This window comes from Juglans regia, chromosome 12, assembly GCF_001411555.2.
Source record: "Juglans regia cultivar Chandler chromosome 12, Walnut 2.0, whole genome shotgun sequence".
Lineage (NCBI taxonomy): Eukaryota > Viridiplantae > Streptophyta > Magnoliopsida > Fagales > Juglandaceae > Juglans > Juglans regia.
The window spans coordinates 838,565-851,009 of NC_049912.1; the positions used below are offsets into that span (position 1 = coordinate 838,565).

The following is a 12,445-nucleotide window of genomic DNA, read 5'->3' on the forward strand; positions in this document are numbered from 1 at the left end:
AACACAATCTAAATGTAAGACTCAATTTAAAATTAGACTAAACTAAATTGGTCTCATTTTAATCTAAGTACCAAACGGGCTTGTTGTATTGCTTCTACCTTTTCAAATTAATCCAGTTCTGATTCTAGAGAGCACACTTTCTTTGAAGACTTTAGAGTAAAACAGGGAAGACTTCTTCCATGGAAATGATGACTCTTTTTTCCATGAAAGGAAGATGAAGATATCTATAGCAGATATAATTTGGTAAATTTTAAAGTTTAAAAGTAATTTAAAAGTCCATTATGCAATTTGAAATTTTAAATATTCGAGATGTAGAGAAATTAAACAACAAATAGAAGCGGAATTACGACAATATGATGACACTCCCGTGAGGGTATTTGTCCCACAAGTTGGTGATGAACAAAGGGAATTGAGTGCATTTGTTTGTGCACCAATGACCCCTATTTATAGGCCATCATGCACCGGTTGGTAAAGGGCACATCCATTAGTTAACCAATGGTAGCCCAAAGGTCACAACCTTAAGGAGTGACACATCCTATTGTGAAAAGGCACAACCATTGGTAAACCAATGGTAACCCAAAAGTCACATCCTTAAGAAGTGACGCAACATTTTGACTAAATCAAAAGGTTGTGTCTCTTGACACTTCCTTTAACATCACCCCTCATGAGAACCATCACCATGTTAGAGAATGTCATTCCAAGGGGTACACCGTTTGGTGATCACACCCCTTAGAATAACATCTCCCACTTGATCACACAAAACGGTGATGATCCAGTTGAGTATTTTACCTTGGTACCAATATGAGCTTTCCACTACTCAACTCTCATCTGCAACTCTTGCAGATCGGCGTCAGAGCATGACAAGCCTCTACATGCACACGTTTTTGTCATTACCTTATCTGACCGCACCCTTTACCATATGTGCTCCCACTGATCACATATTAGGGGTGACTACATTTCACTAAAAAAAAAAAAAAATTTAGTGAATGGCATCAATTCTCCGTGACTGGATCAACAATCCATACCTCTGTCACAATTGACGACTTCAGCCGAATACATAACATATGTATCGACCTACGCTGAATTTTCGTTAAGTACTTCCTCTTGAGGCTATTCCTGAGGTTTTTCCCTAATCACCTTATCAACGACTTTGCAAATGATTAACCATTTACTTGGGTAATCAAATCACATTTCACTAAAACTTTAGTGAATGGCACTGAATTTTCGTTAAGTACTTACTCACCTAAGTCTTTCCTTAATCACTTTATCAGCGACTTTACCATGATCAACCTTTTACTTGATTAATCAATCTGCACTGAAATTTTATCAAATACTCACCCTAAGGCCATTCCTGAGGTTTTCCTTGATCACCTTATCAGTGACTTTACAAATAACCAAAATTTTCATTTGGGTATCTCTATAACTCCAATTTTCTAGGCGTCCCCAGAATTTGCTGAGTTATACATGCTGACCATGAGATTGCTTCACCTAAGTTTCTCTCAATCCCATTCTAGTCACATGTTCTCTGAATTTCTCCAGAGATAAACTTTTGGTCATTGGATCTGCTACCATCTCGGTCGAGGAAACGAAATTAACCTTGACCTCACCTCTTTCCACTATATCTAAAATATAGTGATAATGCACATCAATGTGTTTTCCCTTGGAACTCTGTGTTCCACTTTTTATCAAAGAAATGGCAGACTGATTATCACAAAACACATTGATTGGTTCTGTGGATGTACCCAAATTTAAGCTTTCAACAAAGCGTTTTATCCACACCGCATTACTCACTGCAGTACTACAAGCAATATATTCTGCTTCCATAGTAGACTTAGCAACACAGCCCTGTTTCTTACTTAACCAAGAAACTGCTGTTCCACCAAATAGAAATATATATCCAGTTATAGATTTTCTATCATCTACATCACTTCCAAAATCAGCATCACTATAGCCGATTAATTCTAGATCACTGTTTCCAAAGCACAATTTCAAATTTTTGGTACCTTGTAAATATCTCAATATACGCTTAACTACTTGCCAATGTTCTTTACCTGGATTGGATTGAAATCTACTTACCAATCCAACTGCATGACAAATATCTGGTCTGGTACTTGTCATTGCATATATGAGGCTTCCCACAGCTTGAGCATAGGGAACTTTAAGCATTTCACTTATTTCATCCTCATCTTTTGGGCACATACTTTTATTTAAAGTATGAGCTTTGCAAACAGGCGTACTTAAAAATTTACAATTTTCCATACCAAATATTTTAAGTACTTTTTCTAGATATTTCTCTTGATCTAAATACAATAGATTTGAATTTCTATCTCTAGAAATTCTTATACCAAGAACATAAGCGGCTTCACCCATGTCTTTCATTTCAAATTTAGATTTCAAGAATTCCTTTGTTGCATGCATCATATCTAGACAATTACTTGCCAGTAATATATCATCAACATATAATGATAATAATGTTAATTGATTATCATTTTTCCATATGTATACACAGTGATCTAGTGGACTCATTTCATATCCCATTTCCAAAATGGCTTGGTGAAATTTCAAGTACCACTGTCTTGAAGATTGCTTAAGTCCATACAGTGACTTTCTCAACCTGTAGACTTTCTCTTCATGTCCTTTAATTTGGAATCCTTCTGGTTGAATCATAAAGATATCCTCTTTTAATTCACCATTGAGAAAAGCTGTTTTTACATCTAACTGATGTAATTCCAAATTCATCCTGGCAACAATGGACATGATGATCCTTACGGATGTGAACTTCGTCACAGGCGAATATGTATCCACAAAGTCTACACCTGGTTGTTGAGTATATCCCTTGGCCACTAACCTTGCTTTGTACCTTTCCAAACTGCCATCAACTTTAAATTTTCTTCTGAGAACCCATTTACAGCCAATAGCTTTTCTATATTTTGGAAGATCTGTTAACTCCCAAACATTATTTTTGTTTATTGATTCTATTTCATCTTTCACGGCCTCAAGCCATTTATCTGAATCAATACTATTGACTGCCTCAGAAAAATTTTCAGGATCATTATCTAAATTTTCCAAACTGGTATTTAGTGCATAATTATCTTGAAATAATATTGATGGTCTTCTGGATCTTTTACTCCCACTGTCTCCAACATCAATGCCTGAAGATTGATTTTCATCTGACTTTCTTTTGTTATTCTGGATTTGAATAATATCATTATTTTCATTGTCAGATTCTGTGGAGATCCGTTGATTCTCTAAATCATTTAATAAATCTATTTGATCAACAGGAGTAACAAGATTCGTGTTTTCCAAGAAAACGGCATCCCTACTTTCTATCAATCCTTTTTCAGAATGATAAAATCTGTAGCCACTTCCGTTTTCTACATACCCAATAAACCTGCATTCCCAGGTTTTACTTTTTAATTTATCCCTTAGTGGCCTTGAGATAAGCACTTGTGCCTTACAACCCCACACTTTGAGCTTACTTAAGTCTGGTTTATGTCCCGTCCATAATTCGTAAGGTGTAAGAGGTTTCGCTTTAGTTTCAACTCTATTTAATATATATGCAGCAGTCGATAATGCTTCACCCCAAAAATGTATTGGTAGATCAGCATATGCCATCATCGATCGCACCATATCCAATAGAGTTCTATTTCTTCTTTCTACAATGCCATTTTGTTGAGGTTTATATGGCATAGTATAAATATGTCTTATACCATTCAATTTGCAGAAATTGTCTAAAGCTTCAAATTCTCCTCCTCTATCACAATTCAAACTTTTAATGGGTCTACCCAACTGGGTTTCTACTTCTAATTTAAATTCTTTAAATTTCTCAATTGCATCAGATTTATGCTTGAGTAAGTAGATTTGTCCATATCTTGAATAATCATCAGTGAAAGTAATAAAGTACTCCATTCCTCTATGAGTTTTTGTTTTAAAAGGTCCACACACATCAGAATGTATAATTTCTAGTAAATCCGTAGATTTCCAACTTTTTGAAAAAGATTTACTACTCATTTTTCCTTTGTTACATGGTTCACATATATCAAAATTATCTGAGTTTATTTGTGGTATTAATCCACTTTTATACATTCTGATCATTTTATTTTTATTTATATGGCCTAATCTTAAGTGCCATAAATATGTACAATCAGTAGATACATTCAAATACTCAGAAATAGGTACTTTATTAATATTAACATTCAGTACATACATATTATGATCTCTGACGCCTTTCATTGACATATTACCCTTACTTATTACAACGGTTCCAGACTTAAACTCAACTGTGTAGCCTTTCTGATCTAGTACAGACACTGATACTAAATTCCTACGAACAGTAGGTACATATAGAACATCATTTAGTAAAATAACGGAACCATTCACTTTGAATTTACATGTACCTTGCCCCAAGACATCGCAATATGCATTGATGCCCATATACACTTTGTGCTCTCCAGTTGGTTTATTTTCAAGTTTGACAAACATATCTTTGTTCCTGCATATATGTCTTGTTGCTCCAGAGTCAACCCACCATGATTCTGTCATTGGTTCTACTAGCATCACTTCTGAGATCGTCATCACAATTTCCTTGCTTTCTTGTACTTTTCTTTTGTTAGGACATTGTGATTTGTAATGGCCCTTCTTTCCACACTTAAAACAGTTTCCAGAAAATGGTTTATTTTGTTTCCTTTTCAACCATTTCTTTTTCTTAAACTGTTTTGGCTTCATCTTATTCTGTGTAGAACGTTTGTCCTGAGCCATCAATAAATTGGACGATTCACTATCTTTATTCCTTCTTTTCATCCTTTCACCTTCAAGTACTAAAAGTACTGGAAGTGATATCATTGTTACTTCATTTCCACTATGTGTTAAAGAAGTAATAATGTGATCCCAAGATGAAGGAAGACTATTTAGTATGGTTGTAACTTGCATTTTATCACTGAGAGGATGACCGGCATCATTTAATTCTTTCGCCATCAACTCCATTTGAAGTACATGATCACCAATATCATCATTCTCTTTCATACAAGTCCGGTTATACTTATCCAACAATAACTGTATATAAGTATCCGACCTTAAACCATACTTTGCTTCAACTGCATCCATAATTTCTTTAGTAGTTTCATAGTCTTCAAATAAAGGAATAATGTGATCACTCATGCAATGCAAAATTAAAGCTTTTGCCCATGCATTGTGTTCTATCCATTTATCTACATTTAAAATGCTGTTTATACTTTCACTTTCATCATCTTCTACATTTCCTTCCCATGGCTTTGGTGTTGTTAATGTATATAAGGTTTTTTCATGGGTTAGAAGAAAAGTTATATGCCTTTTCCAGGCCCGGAAATTTCTTCCATTCAATTTTTCTATCCCCGAGGGATCAATACTTTTCTTCGGTGCCATGAATAATAAACCTTAAAAAATTAATCAACAAGAAGAATGTAGAAATAATAAATGTGTACTATTTAAATATAATAGTTCAACTGTGAAAAATTAAAATTATTACAAACTTAATTAGTAATAATAATAACCCTTGGGTTTAATCCAAGGTGGCAGTCTAGAAATTCTCCTATTATATTTTATATAAGGAGAATAATAAAAGCGACGCCCCGATCGAGGATATCCACGACCTTTCCTTGATGTTTCACCTCTTTCAAAGAATTTCTGGCGGTAATTTCGATCAACAGGTGCTCTATAATAATTTGGCTTGAAATTTAGAGCACAACGGCTTTTGAACGGACCAAATCGGGTTTGAAATGATCTCGAACGGCCCGATTGAAAATTTCTGCCCCGAACTGGTTCAGGAAACCGGGTGAACCGGTTCAGCCGGTTCAAGCCGGGTACTGGAGATCGGCTTCTGGAGGCGGCTCGGTCAACGGCTCGGTACTCGGCTCGGTCAACGGCTCCGTCAACGGCTCGATTATCGGCTCGGCTTGGCGGCTCGGCTCCGGAGTCTCAGAAACGGGCAAAACGACAATGTCGTTTTTACCGTTATTAACCTCCGTTGGCTGAACGACACTGTCGTTTAGCCTTGGACTGGTTTGAACGGGATGACCGTTGGACGAAACGGCACCGTTTCGTCCTGGGTTGTCTTCAACCTCACGCTGGCGCACTGCAGTGTCCCTGCGTGCGGTTTCCTCAGCCCCGTCCGACCAAGTGGTGGTCGGCGACGACGACTCCGACGTGCTCCCGAGGTCGACGAAGTCCGGCAGTGGTGAGAGGCTTCGGCGACCGGCCGAAACAATGATTTTGTGGACAAATGGGCTATTTAAATCACTATTCCTTTGTGTAAAATAATACCAATAATTTTCTTCAAAATAGTAACAATTTACTAAATTTTGAAGATTACCAGTATACTCTAAACCCCCCACCGTGATCTGAAAAAGTTTCTCTCTCGGATTTTCAAGCAAACGAAGATGATTAAAATATGCAAGTGTGGTTGCCAAACCAAGCACTTGCCTATTTATCGTCTTTGTAATGCGAGATAAAATTCCCTCTGACATGACTAGGCTCTTGATACCACTGTAGAGAAATTAAACAACAAATAGAAGCGGAATTACGACAATATGGTGACACTCCCGTGAGGGTATTTGTCCCACAAGTTGATGATGAACAAAGGGAATTGAGTGCAATTGTTTGTGCACCAATGACTCTTATTTATAGGCCATCATGCACCGGTTGGTAAAGGGCACATCCATTAGTTAACCAATGGTAGTCCAAAGGTCACAACCTTAAGGAGTGACACATCCTATTGTGAAAAGGCACAACCATTGGTAAACCAATGGTAACCCAAAAGTCACATCCTTAAGAAGTGACGCAACCTTTTGACTAAATCAAAAGGTTGTGTCTCTTGACACTTCCTTTAACATCACCCCTCATGGGAACCATCACCATGTTAGAGAATGTCATTCCAAGGGGTACACCGTTTGGTGATCACACCCCTTAGAATAACACGAGACACTTTCATTTCTTTTGCAATATAATTTTCTTTTTCATCTTTTATCTATATTTAATATGTTACTATATATTTGTGATAAAAAAAAAATAATAATGTTATGTTTAGATAGTTCTCTAATCAACTGCACATCGCACGAGTGCGCAACTAGTTATTGAGAATGATTGTGTAACAAATATTGAGATTATCGAGATAAAAATTTAGAGCTACAAGGTGCATGTCAAAGAGCATGCCACAAATATAAATATAAGATAGAAAATCTATTTATTAATCTGCCAAGTATATCATTGATTTTAAGTCTCCTACATTGGCTAACATAAACAAAACAAAAATGTTTTCTTTGTTTGATAGTGAGATGAGATAACATAATTTGTAAATAGTAATATTGAAATAGTTTGAAAATATTAAATAGTAGTGAAATATTTGAGTTAATATATATGTTTTATAGGTTTTGAAAAATGAAAAAAATTGAATAAAAATATTATGAAATTAAAATATTATTAGAATATAATTTTTTAATATATTTTTTATTTTATAATTTGAAAATGTTAAATTATTTTTTATATTTTCTTTAGAAGTTTAGAAAAATTGTAAAGATTAAGTAATTATTAAATAAAAAATTAAAAATTGAAAATTAAAAAAATATTTGTATTTGTGATGTTTGAATATTGAAATGAAATGAAATGAGATCACTTGAAAAAAAAAAGAGTTATGCTACATGTAAGCCTCACACTCTGCACATCATTTAAAAAATATGTGATTTTACTCTTTTATCTTCATATTTCATATTTCATATTTCATGAAACATGAGGGTAAAATAATAAATTCACATACTTTTTAAGTGGTGTGCAGGAGTGTGAGGCTTATGTATATAATTTTTCTATTAATATTCTAAGCATATCATTGATTTTAAAGTTTCCTACATTGACTAACATAAACAAAACAAAAATACCCTTCACCTTTTCCACGCAGTAGGCCAATGGTCTCTTCTCTGCCCATTGAAGACGTCTGTCTAAATTTCAGCTAGAGTAAGTCCGGGTCCGGGTCCGACGCTTGTACACTTTGATCAGGTTCACTTCCAGTTTCCTACTGAGAGAGAGAGAGAGAGAGAGGCTATTCCTAACGATTTTAATGGAAAAGCTTCATTTCTTTAAGGTTCTTTTCCCTCTCTTTTGTCTGCTTCTCTCACCAGCTTATACTCTTCCAAATTACTACTTCATCAATTGTGGGTCAAAGTCCAACATAACTGTCGGCGATCGGAGCTTCCTCGGTGACCTGAATTCTGGGTCTTTCTCAGTTGGACCAAGCTCTATTATCGTTGCCACTGAATCATCACTAGATACGTCTCTTTATCAAACTGCAAGAATATTCACAAACCGATCTTCATTTGAGTTTGATATCATCGATATTGGCATTCATTATGTACGCATCCATTTCTTTCCGTTTGTGTCCGGGAGGGTTAATCTGGCTGGTGCCCGATTCGATGTTTCAGCTTCTAATTTTTCACTGTTGTCAAATTTTGGTGTTAAAAGCATTAGTAAAGCGCCTGTGATTAAGGAATACTTGCTCACCATCAATGGAAGCAAGTTCAACATCCACTTTAATCCTCGGAGAAAATCTTTTGCTTTCGTAAGTGCCATTGAAGTCTTTCTTCTTCCAGATCAGGAATTCGTCGGGGATGATCTTCATCGAGGTAATCCCGAGAAAAATGATATGTACCATGGTGTCCGTTCTCAGGTTCTACATACGATTCACAGGGTCAATGTTGGAGGTCAAGAGACTAATGACACACTGTGGAGGAATTGGATAACAGATGAAGCTTATTTACTCTCTACAGGGTTTGCAAAAACCTGTGTTCCTTATGAAGATACGCTTTTATATAATATTAATGGAGCAAATAATTATAGTGCCCCAGATCTCGTCTACAAGACCTGCAGAGAATTGAATTTGGATTACAACGGGGGATTATCAAATTCTCCTAACATAACTTGGCGTTTTGAAGTGAGTAGGAGTGCCACACATCTGGTTAGGCTGCACTTTTGCGATATTGTCAGCAATAATTCTGATGAAATCTACTTCAATCTCTACTTTGACGGAAAGATCAGCGAAATGATAGATACGCTTAACATAAGTGACATGAGGGCAGCTCCATTGTATTACGATTTGGTGGTTAATTCAGATGATTCGGGATCTATGAATATAAGTGTAGGGCCTAATCAGGATTCAATATATAGAACAGCCTACCTGAATGGGGTGGAGATAATGGAGTTTATGAAGGAAGCAAGTTTGGTACCTTCTGGCAGTAAGGAAAAGAAAACCCTTCATGTTATAGTTGGTACCGTTTGTGGTCTGGCGTTTGTCTTCGTTTTGGTAGTACTGCTATTCTTGATGTGTTTAAAATGCAATAAAGCAAATCATGGTGATGAAGTGGGCTTATTGCCATTTTTTCGTGGAAAAGGAAGTTCTGGTAAGGGAACATCAAGTGCCTCCCCTGTTCGTAATTTGAACTTAAAGTTGAAGATGCCTCTTCTTGAGATACTAGATGCCACTCATAACTTTGACACCAAATTATTGATAGGTGAGGGTGGGTTTGGGAAAGTTTATAGAGGGTATCTTCGGAGTGGCATGACTGTGGCAGTCAAACGAAGTGATCCAAAACATGGCCAGGGACTTCCAGAATTCGAAACAGAAGTATTGGTCTTGTCAAAAATTCGTCATCGTCATCTTGTTTCTTTGTACGGATATTGCGAAGAAAAGTCAGAGATGATATTGGTGTATGAATTCATGGAAAATGGGAGTCTGAGAGATCATATCTATCATTCAAATGACAACTCTGACTCAGAGGGACCATCTAAGAGATCTAAGTTGTCTTGGAAGCAACGGCTTGAAATTTGTATTGGCTCAGCTAAGGGCCTTCATTACCTTCACTCATTTTCAAATGGGGGAATCATTCACCGTGATGTTAAGTCAGCAAACATCTTGCTGAATAAACATTACGTGGCTAAAGTTGCTGATTTTGGTCTTTCAAGATCAGGTCTTCTCAATCCAGACCATGTCAGTGTTGGCATAAAAGGTAGCTTTGGCTATATGGATCCCGAATATTTTAGATCTCTTCAATTCACAGACAAATCTGATGTCTACTCCTTTGGTGTGGTACTTCTTGAAGTTCTTTGTGCTAGACCAGCTATCATTAACTCACCCAACAGGGAGGAGGTGAACCTAGCTGAATGGGGGGTGTTTTGGCAAAACAAAGGACAACTTGAAAAGATTATTGATCCCTCTTTAGTCGGAGAAATTAACCCTAATTCATTGAGAAAGTTTGGCGAAACAGCTGAGAAGTGTTTGAAGGGTGATGGAGCTAGCAGGCCTACTATGCTTGATGTGCTGTGGGACTTGGAATATGCACTGCAGCTTCATCAAACTGCGGTGCATAGAGAGCCGCATGAGGACACTGGAACAAATGTTCTTTTGGAGTTACCTTTGCCTACTATTCAGCATTTGCCTTCTAAAAGCATCCCAGATTGGGGAGATGATAATGTGTCCATGGGAAGCAAAGGGGTCAAGGGTTTGGATACAACAGATGGTGGAGTGTTCTCTCAGCTTAGGATTGATGGTGCCAGATAACCTCATCAACTGCTTTGGAATGTTTTCCTGTCATTTTGATTTCCATTCTTCCTTATATCTACGAAGCTTCAAGTGTATTTTGAAGTGTTGCCTTGTTTACCGTTAGTGTGGAGTGGCGTGTTGTTATAGCTATTTTGAAGTGTTATGCTAATAAGGTTAACAGACTCAATTCATTGGCTTCCAAAGTTAGGTATCAATCCTTGCTGCATAAATATTTACAAAATGCTGACATAATTATTTACTTGTATGGGATATGTATCCTATTCAACCGGTTTAGTTAGAATTGGACCAAAGCCAAAACCTATTATATTATAACTGCTACGAATCTTGTGGATCTGTTACATCGTGCACTTTCAACTGAAGTATCATCGGGCTTGTTGTATGGGTGGGATTTGCTTGTTCTCACCTGATATGATTGCTTTGAGATACAATCATTTAGATACGTTGGTACATGCATCACACTCAGTTATATGTTCATAGGTAAAGGAAAGAATATGTATTTTCATCATCTCTGTTATCTTTCTTATTATTAGTTATCTATGTTAAGAGTAGAAAGAATCTGTATACTGACCTACTATGTACTGGCTTCTACCTATGAACTATCCCACCCAGCCTCAGAAGGTGCCGCTCTCCATGAATGCATGGAAGTTAGCACTTCTATTTTGGAGCAGTTAACTTTGGTTTTCAAGTATGTAGACTGCACCAAAAAGTCTGAAAGTTTCCTATGATTTGGGTAAATTTTCAACATGGTGCCAACTTATACAGTCATAACAACACAACTTGGCAAGTTTCAAAGCGATATGTTAGGGATTAGCTTCCATGAATTTTTTTGGACAAGTTGCAGTTACGTTTCTGTTTCATAAAAAATAATCAGCTCACTAATGTCTGATAGAATCAATGCAAAAAAAAAAAAAAAAAGAAGAAGAAGAAGAAGAAAGAAAGATAAATGCCTCGTGTGAAGTTCGAAAATGCATTATTTATGACTTACAATATGACACAGGAAGACAAACAGAGGAAAATTGTAAGCGAGATGGTTAGTGACCAGAGCCTTTCCTGCTAGGTCCAGAGGCCAACGGAATGCCTCCGTCCCTCACAAAAACCCGACCACCGATCCTGTTGGCAGCGCTAGAAAACGAAGCATCTCCAATGATTACACCACCATCAACAGCCTCAGGATGATCATCCTTGCCCCTCTTCATCTCTGCTCCAAGGGCTCGACCATGAACCAGACTCGGCTGTGTGAGCACCACGAACATCAAGACCAGCAGAACCAGCATCAAACACTGTCTCATTGGTGATGGTCTGGGGCTGTTTTCTAGGAAGTCCATGTTTGATGTCTCTTTCAGTTTCATTTATATTCTCTCAACCAAAGGATGGAGAAGAGAAGAGATTTTTTGGGAATCTCCAGTTGCATAAGCTAGCGGCCATCATACAAGGGGGAATGGAAGGTTTGGGTGGCCAAGGTGTGAGGACTGAGGACGGTGCGACTTTTTGGTAATGGGACCCTTTTTAAGTGGGTATTTGACTTCACTTTTCCCATTAGTAATGAGGAGCTGAGATTGCAGAGGAATTCCACTTCTCGAGTTTGCTTTGGTCCAAATTTCCACTTTACAACAGGCATGTGTGACCGAATTGGTAAATTGAGAGCACATCTACCTTCCACACTCCTAACATAATAGAACTTGATTTGAAAGAGAAGCAAGATAACATATAGAATCCACCAACAAAATTATTAAATATGTTTTTTCTATCAATTTAAGTTTTTCGGATAAGTGATAATTTCACGTAATATTAGTGTAAGTTCTAGATTTGAACCCTAACTTTACACTTCACCCAATTAATTAAATATATCATATATTGGACTCACTT

General features: G+C 36.9%; 1 protein-coding gene across 1 annotated transcript; it reads left to right on the forward strand.

Annotated features, from left to right (window-relative positions):
- Positions 1-7,944: 7,944 nt before the first annotated feature.
- On the forward strand, positions 7,945-10,862 carry LOC109020744 (probable receptor-like protein kinase At5g24010). The gene has a single exon (XM_019003271.2). The coding sequence runs from the start codon at positions 8,084-8,086 to the stop codon at positions 10,574-10,576; it is 2,493 nt and encodes an 830-aa protein (XP_018858816.2). The 5' UTR covers positions 7,945-8,083; the 3' UTR covers positions 10,577-10,862.
- Positions 10,863-12,445: the final 1,583 nt, after the last annotated feature.